Raw genomic sequence first — 19,534 nt, forward strand, 5'->3', positions numbered from 1 at the left:
GTATTGTTACTGCGATAAGTTTTTATTCGATGTATGTAATTCAACATGCTATTTTGCCTTGAGGACATTTGGCACAATTACACTTCCATAATATTTCTGCAATTAACCGGAAGCCAAAGAAAGAACAATCTCCCAATTATTCATTTCAAATAGTTGTGTGTGCAAATTCTCATTGTAAATAAACATCACAAATGCCCCCCTTTTTACATTCCAAATGAATTTCAATTGATTGATATTACGATAGTAACGATATTAATACTCGGTGAAAAAAAATGTATAGTCGCATTAGCTAGCAGTACTGGGATAATGCCCGGATGAGAAGGCGATATCTGATTGGTCCATGCTTCCCCGTTACTTCACAGGCTATAAAACAGGAAGTGTACTACAAAATGATGTTTTTTCAATCACATTACTTTAAAAAATACATAAGAATTGGATTTATCAAAATGCATTAGTACATCATTCAAGGTCATTCATCCGAAAACGTGTCCAAATGTCATTCAAAACGACTTCCGGTATTGTTGATGACGCAATCAGGATGTAGGCGTTACTGTTTAGATTAGCCGGCGAGCTAGCTTACCTGGAGCATTACAGCAGATGCAACTTTTGGGATTTTTCGAGAATGGTTTTTGCCCTTAATTATATTTTAGCCTTGTTGCATTCACAGTGTTTTTAACAGTGTAGCGGTGTGTGTTTCTGTGTGAGAGTGAGAGAGGATGGAGGACGACCTGGTGTGCGAGTACGACTCGACCTGGGACACCGAGAGCGACGGAGACGATTTTGGGACAGAGAACACGACGCGGCGCGCGTGTCCGGACAAAAACAAAAAAGCAAAGGCCGGCTTTGTATGTACTGCTTCCGTTTAAATTATTTTTTTTATTTTTTGTGCTTGCATTTGTGTTAACAAGCTGGCGCACCGTTGTTGTGCATCTTCCCACCTGTATTCCGAGACGTCCCACCTTCTGCGCTGCGATTGGCTAGTGCATCCTGACGTTGTCTCTGATTGGTCCGCGCCCGATCTCTTGGTGGAGGCGGGACATTTTAAGTCAATCATAGAGCAAGAATCGGGATGTGTCGGAAAACGATTGGGGATTAAAAAAAAAAAAAGGCACTTATTTTCCTAGCTAACCGCGGTGAAAAGTTATTAGCCTGCATATTTTTTTAAATGAAAAATCGCGAAAATAAGGCGGATTGATTTATATATTATAATTTGATTTCCTTTCTAATATTTTTTTGTGTAAAAAGAACAGCATATTATTAAGTGACGTCAGTAATGCAGACTGTCGCAGTTACAGCATGCGTTATTAAAGATGCAGCGATACAATGGATTCATTTTTCGATACGGTATCGATATCGGAGATTAAAATATCGCTCGATACAGCTTGTACGTGTTTACATTACTCACATTCACGGCATAATAATAATAATAATCATCATCATCATCATCATCATCATCAAGGGCATAGATTTGCATATGGACAGTAGGGACATGTCCCTACCAATATTTTGGGAGGGCAGAATTTTAGAATTTAAAATCTTTTAGTCTTTGATCTGTTGCTTTGTATAATTTGTATTTAAATGTAAATACAGATCTTAATGTAAATAGCTGTTATATTTTAATAAACCATTTGGTTGTCAACATTAAACAGTCCTTTTTTTTCCGGGGTGGGTGGGTGGGTGTCCCTACGAATATTGAGACTAAACCTACGCCCTTGATAATAATATGCATCATCGGCTCGAATTGTATTGTAAATTCTGTCCAGTGTCAGTCCAGTTTTTCAGTCTAATACAACCACTGGTTTTTAGATCGGATTTATGCATGAGAAATGACGTGCTTCTATGTTATGTAAAAAAAAAAAATTGTGACTGTCATTCATTCATTCATTCATTCAGCTTTATCCTGGTCAGGGTCATGGTGGATCGGTAGCCTATCCCGGGAAGGCTGAGCGTGAGGCAGGAATACACCCTGGGACTCCCATGTGTGCACACACTCTCCTGCGCACCTCGGAAGGCCTGCCACCATAAGTAAACGATATATCGTCCCGGAAATAATTGCGATAAACAATATTATTGTTATTTTAGACCATGAACTTTTTAATTCTTGAGAATATTCAGACATTGGAATACAATATTGTGAATTCTTTACGGTTTAGTTGTTGATTGTGCGTGGTTTAGTGCGTTGCTATGGAAACAGCGTATTCGCAGCGTGACTTACCCGTTCTGCCTAGCGCCTTCCCGAGCTCGGGATCGAACCAGGAACCCTGGAGCAATGGGACGGGAACGCTACCCGCTGTACTCGGCTAAAAAGTGGTAGTTAGCACAATGTAGTAAAGGATGGTGTGCTAGTTAAGCGCATTAGTTCTATGTAAGTCTTGATTGAGTGAACAGGGTTTGCAGTAATCAGGTCTGGTTGTGTCTAGTCCGGCTGAACTACATTACCAATGCTGTTTCGTAGATTTGGGGAATTAGTAACCGCAGGGGCAAATACATTTTCACACAGGACCAGTTGGTATTGGAGAACATTTTTGCGTCGCTTAATATCGTTACCATTTATTATCTGTGTCGTGTGTTCACTCAGGTCGCCTTTGATTTTGTTTAAATTTCTGAAACAATTTCGTACGAGATGTACACAAAAACAGAAGAAATCAGAATGGGGGCGAATACTTTTTCACAGCACTGTAATTCGATATGTGACACACCAGATCATGTCCCTTCCCCCGTGTTGCATTTGGAAGGAGCCTGCGGGGTATTTTTGGAGAGTGTGACCCAAAATCTGTCTGATTTGGAAGGCTGTATAACCACAGCTGGCTTCTTGGCCAGATTCTGAATTGGAAGATTTCAGCAGTGAGTTCATTAATGTAGTGATGATAAAGGGTGAGGAAATAATCTTAATATATGAAATATACACACACACACACACACACACTACCAGTCAAAAGTTTAGACACATTCATTCTTTATTTTTATTTTCCCACATTTTAGGATAATAATAAAGTCATTAAAACTCTGGAGTAACACACATGGAACTCTGGGAATTATGTTGTGATTAAAAAAAAAAAAACCCTAAATAAATCAAAATAATTTAATATTTTAGCATCTTCAAAGTAGACGCCCTTTTTGCTAGAATTTCCAGAAATTTCTTATCGGCTGCTTTTCGGAATATTTCGCTCGGTCGTCTGTTTAAAAACATTTAAAATTTTTTGTAAATAAAATGTTCGTTTTCTAACGAAAGAAACGAAGACGTCGACGCGATTATATTTGCGTCTACGACACCGATTCCACACGTTCAATCACACACCTTCCGATCAAGAGCTTTTTAAGATCGTGAGAAACATTTCGGTCGAGTGTCCACAAACTTTTGGCCGGGAGTGTGTGTGTGTGTGTGTGTGTGTGTATATGTCAACACGTCACTATCTAACCCGGTAATCCGACGAGTACAGCGTGAATACAGCGGCTCATTCTAACCTCATTAAATAGTTTCTTTGTTCTACTTAAATATTAGAAGTTCATTTCCTTTTCTCCTCCCCCCCCACAGTGGTCCAGTTCCTCCTCGAGAAATCTCCGGGCAGCCAAAGACATGCAGAACTACAGACACTGCTATCCGGTGAGTACTGAAGGGTTCTTCAGTTGACCCCTGGGGAAACCCTAAAGGTTTTATGACGTTAAGATCCCTGATTGGGTCAGAAGGTGGTGATGAGTTTTCTATAACCGCGGCTCTGACTGTAGCGCAGGTTTATATTACTGCGCTCGTTCTAATACGTTATCGTTTCTATAGCAACAGCTCGTCCGTAGGGACTCGTACTGCAGACGCGCCGCACGATCCGAGACTGGGTGTTATTCTTATTTGGCCAATTTTTCAGATCAAATCCTGGAAGGAGTCTCGAGTGTCAGCGCTTTAGTCAGAAATGTTACGCTTTGCGGTTTCTTCTTTCTAACACGCTGACGCGCTCTTAACTTTCAGAGACAGAGAGAGAGAGAGAGAGAGGAGCGAAGAGTGAGAGAGAGAGAGAGAGAGAGGAGGAGGAAAGAGAGAAGAGTGAGAGAGAAGAGGAAGACAAGAGAAAAGAGAGGAGCGAGGAGAGAGAGAGAGAAGAGGAAGACAGAAGAGAAAAGAGAGAGGAGTGAAGAGTGAGAGAGAGAGAGAAGAGGATGACAAAAGGGAAGAGAGAGAGAGGAGCGAAGAGTGAGAGAGAAGAGGAGAGAGAGAGAAGAGGAAGACAGAAGGGAAAAGAGAGAGGAGTGAAGAGTGAGAGAGAAGAGGAGAGAGAGAGAGAGAGAGAGAAGAGGATGACAAAAGGGAAGAGAGAGAGAGAGAGGAGCGAAGAGTGAGAGAGGAGGAAGACAGAAGGGAAAAGAGAGAGAGAGAGGAGCGAAGAGTGAGAGAGAAGAAGGAGACAGAAGGGAAAAGAGAGAGAGGAGAGAGAGAAGAGGGAATAGAGTGAGAGGAGGGAAGAGTGAGAGAGGAGAGAGAGAGAAGAGGAAGACAGAAGGGAAAAGAGAGGAGAGAAGAGGAGAGAGAGAGGAGGGAAAAGAGAGAGAGGAGAGAGAGAAGAGGGAATAGAGTGAGAGAGGAGGGAAGAGTGAGAGAGGAGAGAGAGAGAAGAGGAAGACAGAAGGGAAAAGAGAGAGGAGGGAAGAGTGAGAGAGAAGAGGAGAGAGTGAGAGAGAAGAGGGAGACAGAAGGAAAAGAGAGAGGGAAGAGAGAGAAGAGGGAAAAGAGTGAGAGGAGGGAAGAGTGAAAGAGAAGGAGAGAGAGAGAGAAGAGGGAGACAGAAGGGAAAAGAGAGAGGAGAGAGTGAGAGGAGAGAGGAGAGAGTGAGAGGAGAGAGGAGGGAAGAGAGAGAAGAGAGGGAGAGAGAAAGGAGGCTGGGGAGGGAACGACTGTGTATAGCTGCTGTAATGTAAGTGATAACAGGAACCAACATGTTTTACGGACCTTCAACAACATTAAGCGTAACTATAAAAGGATTTTTTTTAAAAAAGTATGACGTGTTGTTCTTCAATAAATACAAAAAACCTGTAACGGTTGGCGAATTGCCGCGGTGTAAGAGGAATAAAACATCTCCTGGTGGTGACGGTGACTCCGCTCCATCACACCGCGCCGTCGCCCGTTTCATTATCGTCCTCTAACAGCACAACGCCGAGCGTGTTACTCCTCCCTTAACCATCCAGAGTGCTCCACGTTTACTCCGTGTCATTAAAGCTTCTCGACGGACCTAAGCGTAACGATCCGATTATTCAGCGCACGTATACGGTTAATCCGATCTGATCCAATCCTCCGCAGCTCTTCGTCGGCGCTAAACAGCACAGAACAAACTGCACAGAGAAGCACGTCACGTGTACGTCGTTCCCCAGACTCCTGGTGCCTGATCCATTATCTGATCGTGTTTCTCTCATCTTCCCTCAGAACCTCATCGATGAAGACTGTACGGAAGACAGGATGCCGAATTTAAAGTTCTATCTAAACGAAATAAAGTCGTCTCCTGACGGTGCGTGTCTCTTCTGCCTTGCTTTAATTAGGAATTTTAACGTGGAGCGCTTTATCACAGCCCCCCCCCCCCCCCCCCCCCCCCCTCTTCATCTTTGTGTTTCAGACGTGTCCATCGAGACGTTTCACAGCGAGTGGAAGTCGGACTATAAAAGACTTGAAAGAGTTCATTCGTACATTCAGTGGTGAGAACCGACTTTTATGTTAACCGTGATGGATTAACAAAACATCAGAAATATGTTTTATTGCCGGCGGTTTTGCGCTCATCTCTTCACCGCGCTAACCTTTTAAGGCAGCCAACCTCAAACGTCGTAGGACAGATACGCGTTAACTGCATCGGGTTGATTCAGGAAAACTGCAGATCTGTCATTTATCATTATAACCTAATTATACACTTACACACGTCTGTCTTGTAGGTTGTTTCCTCTGCGTGAGCCGGGAGTGAATTACCTGGCTACCGAGCTGACCAAGAAGGAAATCCAGGTGAGGATAAAGACGTGAAAGTTTCACGCGACTCCACGGACGAGCGCTGGTCTCGTTTCTTCGGTTGAATGCGAGTACAGTAGCGCATGGGGAAATCCGCCGTGTCGTTTGGATACGGTTATTAGAACGTAAAGCTCCACTACGAAGTTGCTTTTTATCATTACTGAACGATCGACCGGGTTCGAATACCAGACGACGGATCAGAATCCCGGCTTTTGTTTCCTAATATTTACGTCTAGACGTGTTAGACAGCTTAGAACGTGCCTCGGTTTGTTTGAACCCACCCCGTTTTTCAAGTGATCAGAAATACCGGGACACGCGATTGACGGGTGTTCCTCGCTGCGCAGGTGTGTCCTGTTTAATCGGGTTGTCGTAAGAATTAATAGCTCTGAATGTCTACTCTTGGTTTGAGCCCTGGGTTTCACTCGTGAAGACTGCATTTGTTGTTTTAAAAAAAATTTAAAAAATAAAAAAAGGATAAACCAACATGAAGACCAGAGAGCCGACTGACGGAGAAAAGCAAGCCGTTTTGAAGATCTATCAGAACCATTCAAACAATTTGGCATGACCTGTAAAAAGAGGGAAACCACTATTGAACTAACAACCGGACGTGGAACGGGTCGGCCAAGGAAAACGACACCAGAAACGTTGTGAGAGCCGTGAAGAAAAACCCAAAAACAACAGTCGGTGACGTCACCAAACAACCTCCACAGGGCAGGGGTGACGGTATCTCAATCCAGCGTTTGAAGAAGACTTCGAGAGCAGAAATATAGAGGACGTACCACGAGATGCAAAACCACTCTTCAGCAGTAAGAATCAGAAAGCCAGACTGGAATTCACAAAGAAACACAGAGACGATCCATAACAGTTCTGGACCCGAGATGAACCTCTACCAAAGTGATGGGAAGGTCAAAGTGTGGAGAAAGAAAGGATCCGCTCGTGATCCAGAACATACGAGCTGATCTGTGAAACATGGTGGAGGTAGCGTCATGGCTTGGGGCTTGCACGGCTGCTTCTGGAACATTCTCACTGATCTTTATCGATGATGAACTCATGATGGTAGCAGCAGAATGAATTCAGATGTCTACAGGAACATTTTCTCTGACAATTTACCGAGAAATGAATCAGGAGGAACTTCATCATGCAGCGAGACAACGATCCAAAACAGACTTCCGCCTCAACACAGGACTTCATCAGGGGGCAAAGTGGAAGGTCAATCACCTGACCTTAACCCAACTGAGCAGCATTGAGGAGCGGTGTTATAATGCTCTGTAGTTAGTGTGTGTGTGTGCGTGTGTGTATAAGTGTGTGTCTGATTTCTCTGCAGGCATTTCGAGAGAGCGAAGAGGCAAAAAGGCGTCTGGTTGATTCCTACGAGCTCATGCTGGGTTTTTATGGCATCCAGCTGATGGACAGAGAAACCGGCGAGGTGAGACGCGCCGAGAACTGGAGGGAACGCTTCGCTAATCTGGAGCGGTGAGTCACATTGTGTGTGCAGTACACACACACACACACACACACACACACACACACGCACACGAACAAGCTGTATTTATAGCTAACGAGTGAATTAGTGTTCACATCACTAAATATTTAGTGATTCAGATTTAGAAATGAAGAAACGTAACGTCCTGTAGTGGCGTGAGTTTCTCTTCGGAGTGTGTCACGGCGACGGATTTTGTCCCGGTCACTGTATGATCATTTTCATTACCGATCTCGAGGAGCTAGCAGTTCTTATGTAACACCCAGTAATGAAGCAGATACGAATCAGCAACACACATTAAACCAAGCCGCTTATAAATATTGGCACTTGTAAATCATCCTTGTGTCTGAGAATTTAAGACAAAGGAATAACTTATTTATAAAAAATTATTATTCGGATGGTACACCATCCGAACACCCCGGTTCACCACAAAACTCTGTGCCTGTGAACCTTTAGATCTGCTCCTTTACCGAAGGGAAAAAAATCTGTTCACAATAAGCTTGAGTAAACAAATGTTTTCAGAAAGGACTTAAACAATGAGACTGTGTCTGAGTCCCGAACACTAATAGGAAGACTGTTCCATAACTGTGAGGCTCTATAAGAGAAAGCTCTTCCCCCTGCTGTAGCCTTCACTGTTCCAGGTACCAACAAATAGCCTGCACCTTTTGATTGTAGTAGGCGCGGCTGATCATAAAAGACCATAAGTTCACTCAGGTACTGTGGCGCGAGAACATTAAGCGCTTTATAGGTCAATCGTAGTATTTTATAATCAATGCGAGATTTCACTGGGAGCCAGTGCAGTGTGGGTAAGATCGGGGTGATGTGGTCGTATCTTCTGGTTCTAGTTAGGACTCTTACAGCTACATTCTGGACTAACTGGAGGTTGTTTATGCTCCTACTGGAACATCCAGACAGTAAGGCATTACAATAATCTAGCCTAGAGGTGACGAAAGCATGGACTCATCATTCTGCATCACGTAGTGACAATATATTTCTTCTCTTAGAAATATTTCCTAGTAATATTATCTACGTGAGCATCAAATGATAGACTGGAGTCGATAATCACTCCAAGGTCTGTTATTGCTGCACATGACGAAGCGGAATGTCCATCCAGAGTTACTGTGTGATCAGGAAACTTACTTCTAGCTACACGCGGTCCTAGTACAAGTGCTTCTGTCTTGTCAGAAAAGTTCTCAGCTTTACTAAGCTGCTGTCTGTCCTCTGGCTTCGCTGAAACATACAGCTGTGTATCATCCGCATAACAGTGGAAGATAATTCCATGTTTATGAATAATTTGACCCAGAGGTAGCGTATATAAAGAAAAAAGCAGTGGGCCTAAAACAGAACCTTGTGGAACACCAAATTTAACCTTAGTATGTGTGGAGAAGTCGTCGTTTATATCTACGAACTGATAACGATCGGTCAGATAAGACCTGAGCCAGGAGAAGACCGAGCAAGGAGACACAACCCTGATCCGAGGCCAGTAGAAGGTCATTTACTACTTTAACCAGCGCCGTCTCTGTGCTACGATGAGGTCTAAATCCTGACTGATGCATTTCATGAATGTTGTTCCTATGTAAGTACGAGCATAGCTGCTGTGCTACAACCTTTTCTAAGATCTTGGGGATAATGGGGAGATTTGATATTATCCTATAGCTGTATCAGGGGTTTGATAACTGCTAGTCTTAAGGGCTCAAGGAAGAACTGATTGTTTTTAGAAGGGGTTCGATTACTTCTGGAATAATCGGTTTGAAGAAACATGTAGGTAGGGGATGATTTTGATGAAGAAATTTAATTAAATTAGTTTGGTCTCTCTAAAGAAGGGTAAACCGTTCTAATCGTTGGTCTGATGTGGTTATATTATTATCTACGGGGTTGGTTAGAAGACTGTCTGGTTTTAAATGAATAGTGTGAGTTTCATATTTTGAACTTTGCCAGAGGGGGAAAAAAATCATGAAACCGTCGCTGCTATGTAGTGACCGTGTGCACGTTTCTGTGGTGGATTGCTGTGGAATAAGAGGTATGACGTTTTTGCACCATGACACCATTCCGTCCTTAATTTAAAGACCCGAGGAGTTTTTTTTTTTTTTTAATTATTATTCCTTACTAACCGATATATCGATCGAGCCCTAATCCGTAGTGCCTTTATGTGTGATCCGAATGTCAGCTGGAGTAATTTTGTGGGTTTTTTGATGTGTTCTTTCAGGAACATGCACAACAACCTGCGGATCACGCGCATCCTGAAATGTCTGGGCGAGCTCGGCTTCGAGCGTTACCAAGCTCCGCTGGTGCACTTCTTCCTGGAGGAGACGCTGGTCAAGAAGAACCTGAGCAGCGTCAAGCGCAGCGTGCTCGACTATTTCTTGTTCGCCGTGCGCAACAAACACAAACGCCGCGAGCTGATCAGCTACGCCTTCCAGCACTTCGAGCCCAAAGACAAGTTCGTGTGGTGTCCGAGAAGAATCCAGAAACGCTTCAAGAAGAAAGCGGAGGCAAAGAGGCCGGACTCGCCGAGTAGAAACAAGAGAGACGAAGAGAAACGAGAGGAAGACGAGTCGTCACGCCCCGAAGGTTCGTCGGTCGACCCAGAACCGAGAGACGGCGGTTCTTCGGTGGATCCGTTACCTCTGGACAACGACGACCATAACGGAAATATGGACCACTCGGGTAGCGAAACGAGCACCGTTAAAAGCGACGAAGAAGAAACCCCGACGAAACCGGCCGAGAACACGTCGTCTAAATCGGATCCGGACACGACCCAGGTCAAGGACGACGAAGAACCCAAGAACGTTTCGTCATCTCCGAAAGGAACGAGTCTGGGACAGCAAGTCTCTGAAAGCCCCAAACACAGCTTGAAGTCCTCGCCGCGTACCGAACGTGCGGGAAAACTCGCCAGAACCAAGGAGAACTCCGTTTTCGGAATTTCCGATCATTTTAAATCTCTGGCAGACACGAGTTCCACGAGCTCGCCGGAGAAACTCGTCCCTTTGGACGCAAAAGACGTAGAGAAAACGAACGGCGTGGACACGGGTGAGCTGATGGACGTCGAGCCCAGTGGCGAGGATTCTTTAAAAAAAAGTCTTTGAGCGGATTAGCATGTAGACAGCGGACAGTGACTTTGGAAGAACGAACACGCAAGACAGAATGTGATGGACTCGATATTAAAATCTGAAAAATGTGAACTCTATTCTTCGCACAAGGGATAATTTAATCATGCTTTTCTCTTCGTCTGTTGAGCTAAAAGATGTAAATGTCGTTTTCAGAAAAGCAAGCCTACCTGTATACGGAGACGTTATATCTTGGCCTAATTGTTCCAATTCATTTTTTTTATTTTTTTTGCTTGTCTTTGTTAATAATTAAATTATTTGGATTTGGGAACATGGTTAAGGCAGAAGGAACGTGTGTGTAGAAGACGATCGCCGAACGTCAGCGGTTTACAAGTAGCACTTTTCAACTTGGGCCTGAGATGAAGGAATCCGAACTGCAGTATTTCTTCTGAGGATTTGAAGGAGAGAAAACGACGTATCGTGTGACCTTGATGATGACTCTTCAGAATCGATCCCGCGCACTGAACTCTGATTCCTGTGATTCTGCCAGTCAACGGTTTGTTTGTTTGTTTGTTTGTTTTTTTTGGTTTTTTTTCTAAAAGTGCCGTATTTATTTATTTTTTTTTTATTTGACAGTTTAAGCCTCAGACAACGATATACATGCAACGTGGCACTTGGAAAAAAAAAAAAAAATTAAACCGGGTTTCTGACAAAGATTTCAACCTTTTTCTAATAATGCGAAGTGCAGATAGTTCCGATAAAAGGCTCGGAGACGGAGACGGTTCGTTGGAATCGGATATACACTCGCCCGGCCACTTTATTATGAACGCCGTAATGGTACTGGTTGCTCTTAGAATGTCTCTGCTGACTCAATGTCATGTTCATGGAAACAGCTTGAGATGACTTTTGTGGCCACTATAACATGGTTAAATGTGCTCAGCAATAATATTTACATAGCCCGGGGCACTCGCACGGGGCTCGATTGGGGTTATGACACCCAACGTGTACCAAGAAAACATTCCCTACACTATTACACACACACACACACACACACACACACACACACCATCAGTCTGAACTGTTGGCATGAGGCTGGTTGGGTTCATGGATTCATGCAGTTGTAGCCAAATTATGACCCGACCATCTGGATGTTGCATCATGATGATCACACTGTTGGAGTCTTCTACCGTCCAGTTTCGGTGAATCCGAGCCCACGACGGCGTCCGATCCCTGTTTTGGCCCGACGGGAGTCGGATCTGACGTGAACCGAACCTCGTGACCTCCTGGTTTCATGCATTGCTTTGCTGCCACTCGATTAACTGACTGGATCATTGATGAGCAAATGGAGCTTCCTAATAAAGTGGCCGGTGTGACCGCGTCGCCGTTATAAGCGTCAACGATCGCGACGTTGAATCGTACTCGGATCGTTTCCGATCAAATAGAATAGAATGACACATTTCTGCCATTTCCCGATTCTCTCAGAGTCGTATATCTTATCGTTTGTCAAAATCTCAGAAGCGCTTGAATTTTTTTTTTTGCCAAAAAATGTTCAAATATAGTCCTGAAAATGTTTGACTGGCGGTGAAACGCGACCGGGAAGATTTCTCTCATCTCGTTACGGACTGACGGCGCGGAGTACTCGGTGTTAAAGGACTTTGGGGAAACATCCCACTCTTGTGAATGCAGCCTGATGACCTGTTTTGGAATGTACTATTTCTATTTCATTTGTTTGTTTTGTTTTGTTTTTTTTCAAATAGAATGAAAATAAAATTCAAAAGAATTCAACGTATGGTCTTGCAGTGTTTTCCGTGTCGGTATTTAAAAGAAGTTCAATCTCCCTTGTACTTTCAGGCTTTGTGGGCTTTTTTGATGCGTTTTTTTTTTGGTTTGTTTGTTTGTTTGTTTTTAAATAACTTCACATGGGGTTAAACGCACTCGGAGGAAACGAGGAGGCTTTTTGCATCGAGTATATACGGGTCCTTCCTACGCATAAGTCTTTTTTTATTTATTTTATTTTATGATGTTATTGTAGTGCATGATGTAAGCCCCAGCGTATAAACGCTCCACCTCTCAAAAAACAAAACAAACCCCAAACTAATTCCAATGAACGACCGAACGTTTAAGAACCAGGAATACGGGATGAATAGTCTTTAGTAAGTCGAATAAGAAATCCAGGACGGAAGTGAACGGAAATATGATTTTGTTTTGACGAAAGCTCTGCGGAAACGTGAACATGTACAGTAGATGTGTGAAATACACAAGCGATGATGTTTTAATCAAGGTTCATTTCTCGATGCGGTTCAGACCGCCGGGGAATCCTATCGACGCGCGAATACACTTCAGTCGCTCTGGATCGATGATTCAGGTTGCTTTCACACTTGTTTGTTTTTTGGATTTTTTTGGGGGTTTTTTTTGCAGAAAAATAAACGCCGACCTGTACACGTTATGTTCTGGAATTTACTTAAATTTTAAAAAAATAATAAAAGTCCTAGCTAGTGCAGGCTAGCTAGGAACGACGTGACATTGTTGGTTTTAATAATGATTTCAAGGCAGGTTTCAATGACTTCGTCGTCATTCCTTTCATCACGTAACATTAGGAACAAAGTGTACCCCCCACCCCCCCCACCCCCCCCCCCAGAAACTCTCCGACTCCTCGATGTGTAACTAAGATTCGATTTCTTTTCTTGACGTTTGAATCTAATCTTCCCTGCGCTTTGGAGACGGTAAATCCAGAGAAGTCCTTATGCGACTAGAGACGGCGTTTAAACTCCCCAGATCTCAATCCGATCTAGCGTCTGTGAGATGTTCTAGACAAACAAATCCGATCCACGGAGGCCCCACCTCACAACTTACAGGACTTAAAGGGTCTGCTCCTAACGTCTCGGCGCCGGATCCCGCAGCACACCTTCAGAGCTCTTGTAGAGTCCGTGCCTCGGCGGGTCAGCGCCGTTTTGGTGGTTTTAATGTTACGGCTGATCGGTGTACGAGTGTGATGGTCAGGTGTGCGTGAACTTTTGGCCATAGAGTGCGATGTAACACTAACACTGTTAGGAAAGATGACGCCGGAGATCAATCCGATCGAATCTTGTTTATATCTGTAACACATCTGAGCTATCTAAAGCAATTATATATAAAAAAAAAAAACCAATGATTCAAGCACAATAGATAATTCTACTCATACCAGAGCTGGTCTTCTCCACGGTTTATTTTAAAGAATAGTTTCGTGTAAAACTAAACCGTCTCGTCTAAGGAACGACTCGGATATCACTTCTTCCACACACGCACCTCTCACCCCCAAGAAGTCTCAGGTTTCACTCTCTCTATTCGCTCCTCATGAATTCCCGGCCTCCCAGTCGTTCAGCCTCTCGTTTCTACCCACCTCCGCCTCTTTCTCTCCTCTCCTTCGCCCTGTCCGTCCATCCCTCCCCCCTTTGGGCTGGAGGCTCCGGTTTATCTGGGATCAGCAGGGAAAGGCACTCGGGAACGTCGCGTCCGAGCGGAGAAAGCGTGTTAATAGGAACTGTGGGGATCCACTCGTCTTCTTCCAGCCGGAGGAACGGACGAGCGCCATGGCCGTGTTCTCAGCTCTGGGGTTTCTTTTCCTCTGCCAGCTTTTGGCTTCATCCCTCGCTCAGGTGCGTATAGAGTTTTGATTTTGAGAGATGCTGAAGGTCCGTCGTGAAGAGCGTACACGTCAGGGGGTCTTGTCTCGACTCCCTTATCTCTGAAGATGCTGCTCGAGAGAGGAGTTTGGTTCCGCTTACGGCGACGTCGTTACAGGTTACATTCTCGTGCGCCGGACTTGACGCCGATACGTGAGAGCACTTGATCGGACAGGTCTGTAGTAAGAGGCGATCAATAGTCCGTGATGAAAGTCCTTCTTGTTCTCGGCGTCTCTCGGGACAGTTGATGGAGGCTCGAGAGTAACAGTCTACGTATGAGTTTGCGACGACGAGACGATTTTAGCCTTTCGTGTAGTATATCTCTTGACGCATCATCTCCGGCGTATTGAGGAGTGTGATGTTAATACAATGGATCATTTGAGCTATTATGAGTAGCTTAAAACGTTTTCTAGACTATGGAACTCGCTTTCTATGAACTGAGACAGAAGTCTCTTCTCACTCCACTTTAACGACTCCGTTCCTGCTGCTCTGGTGCATGTTTATCGCTTGACCCGTCGAGCCTCATAGGAACGCTCTACACATTTAAATGGTTCATTCTTACATTTGCGACGTCGAGCCATCGTCCCGACTGGCTCGTTATGGCTGAAATTTGCGTTTCTACAAGCTCACGCGTTAAGGAAAATTCATCTCTCTTTATTCCACATTGTTTCGATTCCGCCGGTTGGTTCTATTTTCTCGTTTGATTTCCACCCTGTAGCAGACGGAAACGTCGAGCGCGTTCAGCCGTGCGCGGCGGTGCGATGTCGACCCTATCGGCTTTGTTTACGAAGAGCTCCTTTCACGTTGCTGTGAACTTTGGGAAGTCTGGCTGAGGAATGCCGAGCTCGGCAGGTTAGCGTCCTCCTCACAATGACGGCTCTGTTCAAGACGTAGCTTCTGCGCTGCTGAAATACCCGAGCGTGGACCGCTGACCTCCGGGCGCTCGGAATGAATACGGTCTTGTTATCGGAGATGGGAAGACATGCATGGAAATATCGTTACGTTGCTAACTCTTTATATTTTTGTTCCAAAATCAAATAGAATTGTGCTTAAAAGATTTGAGAAGGCTGTGAAGCATATTGATGGCTTTCCGGATAAAAGATTTATGTGATCGACATGCATAGAGGTGTGTAAAGATGCGAATGTGAAGGGGTCTTTATATATATTTATACATGTAGATATATACATGTATAAAATTAGATTATGAACTGAAGTGTGTGTGATATATGTGTATATGTGTATATATATGTATATATATGTGTGTGTGTGTGTGTGTGTGTGTGTGTGTGTGTGTGTGTGTGTGTTTCAGTCACCTGGAGCTCGTGGACCACCTGGACCTCCAGGACTCCCAGGGAAAGATGGCACTGATGTGAGTGAACTGAAAATTCTGAAGCACACAGATTATGACCACAGTTAATTTATTTTAAAAGAAGTTTTGGTACAAGATTACACCACAGCCCCAAAAAAGTTTGGATAACCTGTTCAAACCGGCTTAACACACGTTTATTATTATTTCTTATTCATAAATAACTAGGTTTTAGGTCAGAATGAATTTTTTATTATTTTTTTTAGGTCAGTTTTGAAGTGTCTTCTCACGTCCTAATCTGTCATTTTAGATTATACACTCGTATATCGTCCTGGTATAATAACGGGATAATGTAATGTAATGTAATGTAATGTACATATTATTAAGGTTTCTTCGAGAAATCGAGGCGGCGTCCGAGTAAACGGTCAGTCTGAACTCCCCGTCTCGTCGTTCGCCGTGAATAGCCACGCCACGACTGAGATTATCCGTGTATCGATCCTGGATTTATTACGCAAATCGAAGCTCCACCTTCAAGCCTGCAGCACTACACCTTATTAATCCCGGCGTCGATAATGGGCGGAGCTACCGCGTGACTCGTCGTACATTTCACGCCGTCACTTGTTTTTGGAGTGCTGTTTGCAGAGACGAATAGTGAGAGGTTGGATTTTTCACAAATTAGCGATGGGGTGAGATACGTGTACGGGGTTATATATCCCGATATAAGCGTTTCGGAGATTATGAAGGTTTCGTTACGGTTTTTCTTACGCTATTAAACTAGTAAAATGCTAACGTGTGCAGTTTTCATTTATTTGTCCTCAGTTTCAAACTTGCTGAGGTTGTGATATACCGTGACGATATTATCCATATTGGAATAAAAGGTCGCAGTGCGACGATGCACTTTTCAGACCGATCGCAGGGTATTGTGGCTGATGAGGAGAAGCAGCTGAGTGGATGTCAAAAGATTTACAGAATATTACAATTGTAAATCATTTTAATAAAAAAAATATATCGTGACATGTCATTACTAAGGCCGAGCAGTACGATGATATAATATCAGTATCGTGATAAACTGTCACAGTACACTTTTTTTCAGAGATATCACTGGTTACTATTTTTATTACAATTATATTACTCTTTTTTTTTTTTTTAAATATTATATATCTTTATATTATATTATAAATCTTTTTTGTTTTAAACAAATCTCTGGCTGGAAGCCGCTGATCTTATGTTGCGATTTTATCCTGAATATTAAAATTGCAAAAATGTTTTTTCCTCCTTTTCGATGTTTATTTAAAAAATTTTTTTTTTTTTTGCTAATGTCCGTTATAAATATTAATGAACTTTCTTTTATTTATTTATTTATTTTTAAAATTATTTTCTTTTTGATTGCAAAGCTGCTCACAGTTCGAAAGCAAACCTAAACACCATGACGCGTATCATATTTCATAGAAACGTCTTTAAGTATCGATTGTTTTATTTATTTATTTATTTATTTATTTTTTGTACTATCGCCCCACTAGCTCCCAATCCCGCCTAGTTCATGTGCTGCTTATTCGCGTGTTAAATGTTGAACGTTCGGTGTTTAAATGTACAATCAAAGAAGTGCAAAACTGCGGAAAACGCTGGTTAGTTTACTAAGAAAACACGAGCTGTTTCTTAAGTAAATGGGAAGTAGAGTAGCAGTGTAGCGTGGCAGACTGGAACAGACAGAGAACTCATTCATACAGCCTCGAAAATCAAACAGGGCCTTCTAATGTTACCCCTCCTACCCCCTACACTCCATCTACCCATCTACCCTTCCACCCTCATCCTCTCTTCCCTGTTTCACGTCACCTCCTGCTTCGGTTTGTAGCTTTAAATATCATTTTCTGACTTGTGTGTCATCCGAATCATTCATCATTATACAGTTATGTAGTATTATGAAAAATTCGGCCGCTTGGAACAGGGATGTCGTACATAACGTAGTCTCTACACGTCTACTAAACTAAAAATGTTCTTAAGACGAAGTGAAATTTTATTAAACAACAACAAAAAAAACTTCCTCCACAAATTCAGATTCTATAATGAAGCAACTTGGAAACACCCCCTAAAGCCTACATGCCCCGCCCTTCACCTTCCCTTCCCCTGGTACACTGGTGTAAAGCTTCCAGCGCTGTACTCACTCTAGTGAAGTTTCCACAACCTGCATTTGCATACTGGATCATGATTGGCTCTTACATTTTATGATGCGATAACACTCACCTGTCACATGACTATGCAAATTAAGGAGTGTTTAGTAGAGTTCTGACGGGCATTTGTATAAATTAGCCAATTTCTCTTGGAAAAGGATGTGTTATAAATGTGTTATATATAAAGGATGTGCTATCTTAATGCACGTGATAGACTTCCGAGTCACAATTCTTGCATGAAAGACATCTGAGCTATCTAGAGTCTTGTACTCCGTGTACTCTGGTTTCCTCCCCCAGTCGAAACACATGCATGATAGGCTGACTGGCGTGTCTAAAGTGTCCGTAGTGTATGAATGGGTGTGTGAGTGTGTATGTGATTGTGTCCTGTGATGGATTGGTACCCCGTCCAGGGTGTACCCCGCCTCGTGCCCCATGCTCCCTGGGATAGTCTCCAGGTTCCCCCGTGACCCTGAAAAGGATAAAGCGGTATAGAAGATGGATGGATGGAGAATCAGAAAGATTAGTACAGAGTGTATACACTATAAAGTATAGATGCTATTTTCCCATGCACAGATTAGATTTTCGTTAGTGGAAGGTCTCAATGGGAAATCCTACTTCGACCAAGGAAAGGACCAGGATTTTTTTTTTTTATCGTTATATATATATATATATATATATATATATATATATATATAAAAAAGGGGGGGGATAAACTCTCACCAAGGGCATTGTGGGAAAGCTGCCTATCTGATTAATACCCTGTGAAGAGTCTGTCTGATGATATAAATCGACAGAATAAAGGTCTAATCTAGAGAGCGGTGACTTCTTAAAGCAGCGCATCGTAGTGTGAGTGGAAAAAAAAAAAAATCGCGAGTAAACATGAAACGATCGTTTACGTTACGTTTCCTCTGCAGGGAAAGCCAGGACCGCCCGGACTTCCTGGAAAGCCTGTGAGTATTTCTAACCTTTACAATGCAGCAACAAACACACACCAACAAGACAACCGAGTGTGTTTGAATGGATTCACTAATCATTCATTCATATTATTGTTTTGTTTTTTAACATTCTTTCCCATTTTATTTCTGCAAAACCAACACGTTCCTTTCTCAGCTTTGACAAACGTTATTCGAAGTTACTGTTTTAAATTATGATTATATGTGCACTCTTTGGGGGGGGGGGAGAAAAGTTCCTCAATGTCTTTTGGATGTTTACTGTTTCTAACTTACTAAAAGTTGTTCTACCTTGAAACCTTCATTTAAAAATGCTAAATTTGCTTTAAAATAATAATAATAATAATAACATTCAGTATACAGTATAAGTTCATTATAAGGTAAGTTATATTTTGATTCATCTATATTGTTCGATTTTCGCTGTTCGGCATTTAACATTTACGTGAGGGTTACGTCGGGTCGTTTATAAAAGTGCTTCTTCACTGCCCGGATTCCGTCCTGCATTGCCTCAGATGAAGTTTGACGATGTTTTGGGCTGATTTGTGTCTTTAGGGACCTAAAGGGAAAGCTGGAATCTCAGGGAAGGAAGGGAAATCTGGACTGCCTGGACTTCCCGGGATCGACGTAAGTCAGATAACCGGATTATATTGAAAAAATGACGTCCTTATTCCTTGAATATTATAGTACAATCTGTTTACGTTGCTTTGTTTTACTGGAGGATTCTGGAAGGTTTTAGTCTGATAGAGTGTTCTACAGATGTAAGAAATCAGATGTTTCTGTTAGATCATTAGCAGTTGACGTTAGCAGTTTAACCCTCAAAGGAAGTTTACGTGTACATAAATTACTCAAAAGATGTTCCTCTAATCGTGTTAATCTGATATAATGACGTTTCTGTCAGTGGGTCTGTCGGAAATTATGTACGTTCGGTCAAAAGTGTTTTGAAACTG

At 42.8% G+C, this 19,534-nt stretch overlaps 2 protein-coding genes across 2 annotated transcripts in view; both read left to right on the top strand.

Moving 5' to 3' along the window:
• The first annotated feature begins 441 nt into the window (after positions 1–441).
• Positions 442–10,588, top strand: ogfr (opioid growth factor receptor). Its single transcript, XM_017488166.3, has 7 exons — positions 442–845; positions 3,536–3,604; positions 5,408–5,489; positions 5,595–5,673; positions 5,905–5,971; positions 7,299–7,447; positions 9,661–10,588. The coding sequence occupies exons 1-7, from the start codon at positions 717–719 to the stop codon at positions 10,538–10,540; spliced, it is 1,455 nt and encodes a 484-aa protein (XP_017343655.1). The 5' UTR covers positions 442–716; the 3' UTR covers positions 10,541–10,588.
• Positions 10,589–13,921: 3,333 nt separating this feature from the next.
• col9a3 (collagen, type IX, alpha 3) overlaps positions 13,922–19,534 on the top strand; it is a 27,584-nt gene continuing 21,971 nt past the window's right edge. The window contains exons 1-4 of the mRNA XM_017487256.3: positions 13,922–14,136; positions 15,473–15,532; positions 18,552–18,587; positions 19,140–19,211. Of these exons, the coding sequence (XP_017342745.1) occupies positions 14,071–14,136; positions 15,473–15,532; positions 18,552–18,587; positions 19,140–19,211 (234 nt within the window). The 5' untranslated portion in view covers positions 13,922–14,070. The remainder of the gene's footprint in view (positions 14,137–15,472; positions 15,533–18,551; positions 18,588–19,139; positions 19,212–19,534) is intronic.

Source organism: Ictalurus punctatus, chromosome 15 (assembly GCF_001660625.3).
Source record: "Ictalurus punctatus breed USDA103 chromosome 15, Coco_2.0, whole genome shotgun sequence".
In the NCBI taxonomy this organism is placed as follows: Eukaryota; Metazoa; Chordata; class Actinopteri; order Siluriformes; family Ictaluridae; genus Ictalurus; species Ictalurus punctatus.

Bases quoted from the DNA above. Each gene is read 5' to 3' on its own strand.
- ogfr (XM_017488166.3), top strand. From the start codon at position 717: ATGGAGGACGACCTGGTGTGCGAGTACGACTCGACCTGGGACACCGAG. The intron at 3,605-5,407 runs GTGAGTACTGAA...ATCTTCCCTCAG, and splicing joins ACTACAGACACTGCTATCCG to AACCTCATCGATGAAGACTG. The intron at 7,448-9,660 runs GTGAGTCACATT...GTGTTCTTTCAG, and splicing joins CGCTTCGCTAATCTGGAGCG to GAACATGCACAACAACCTGC.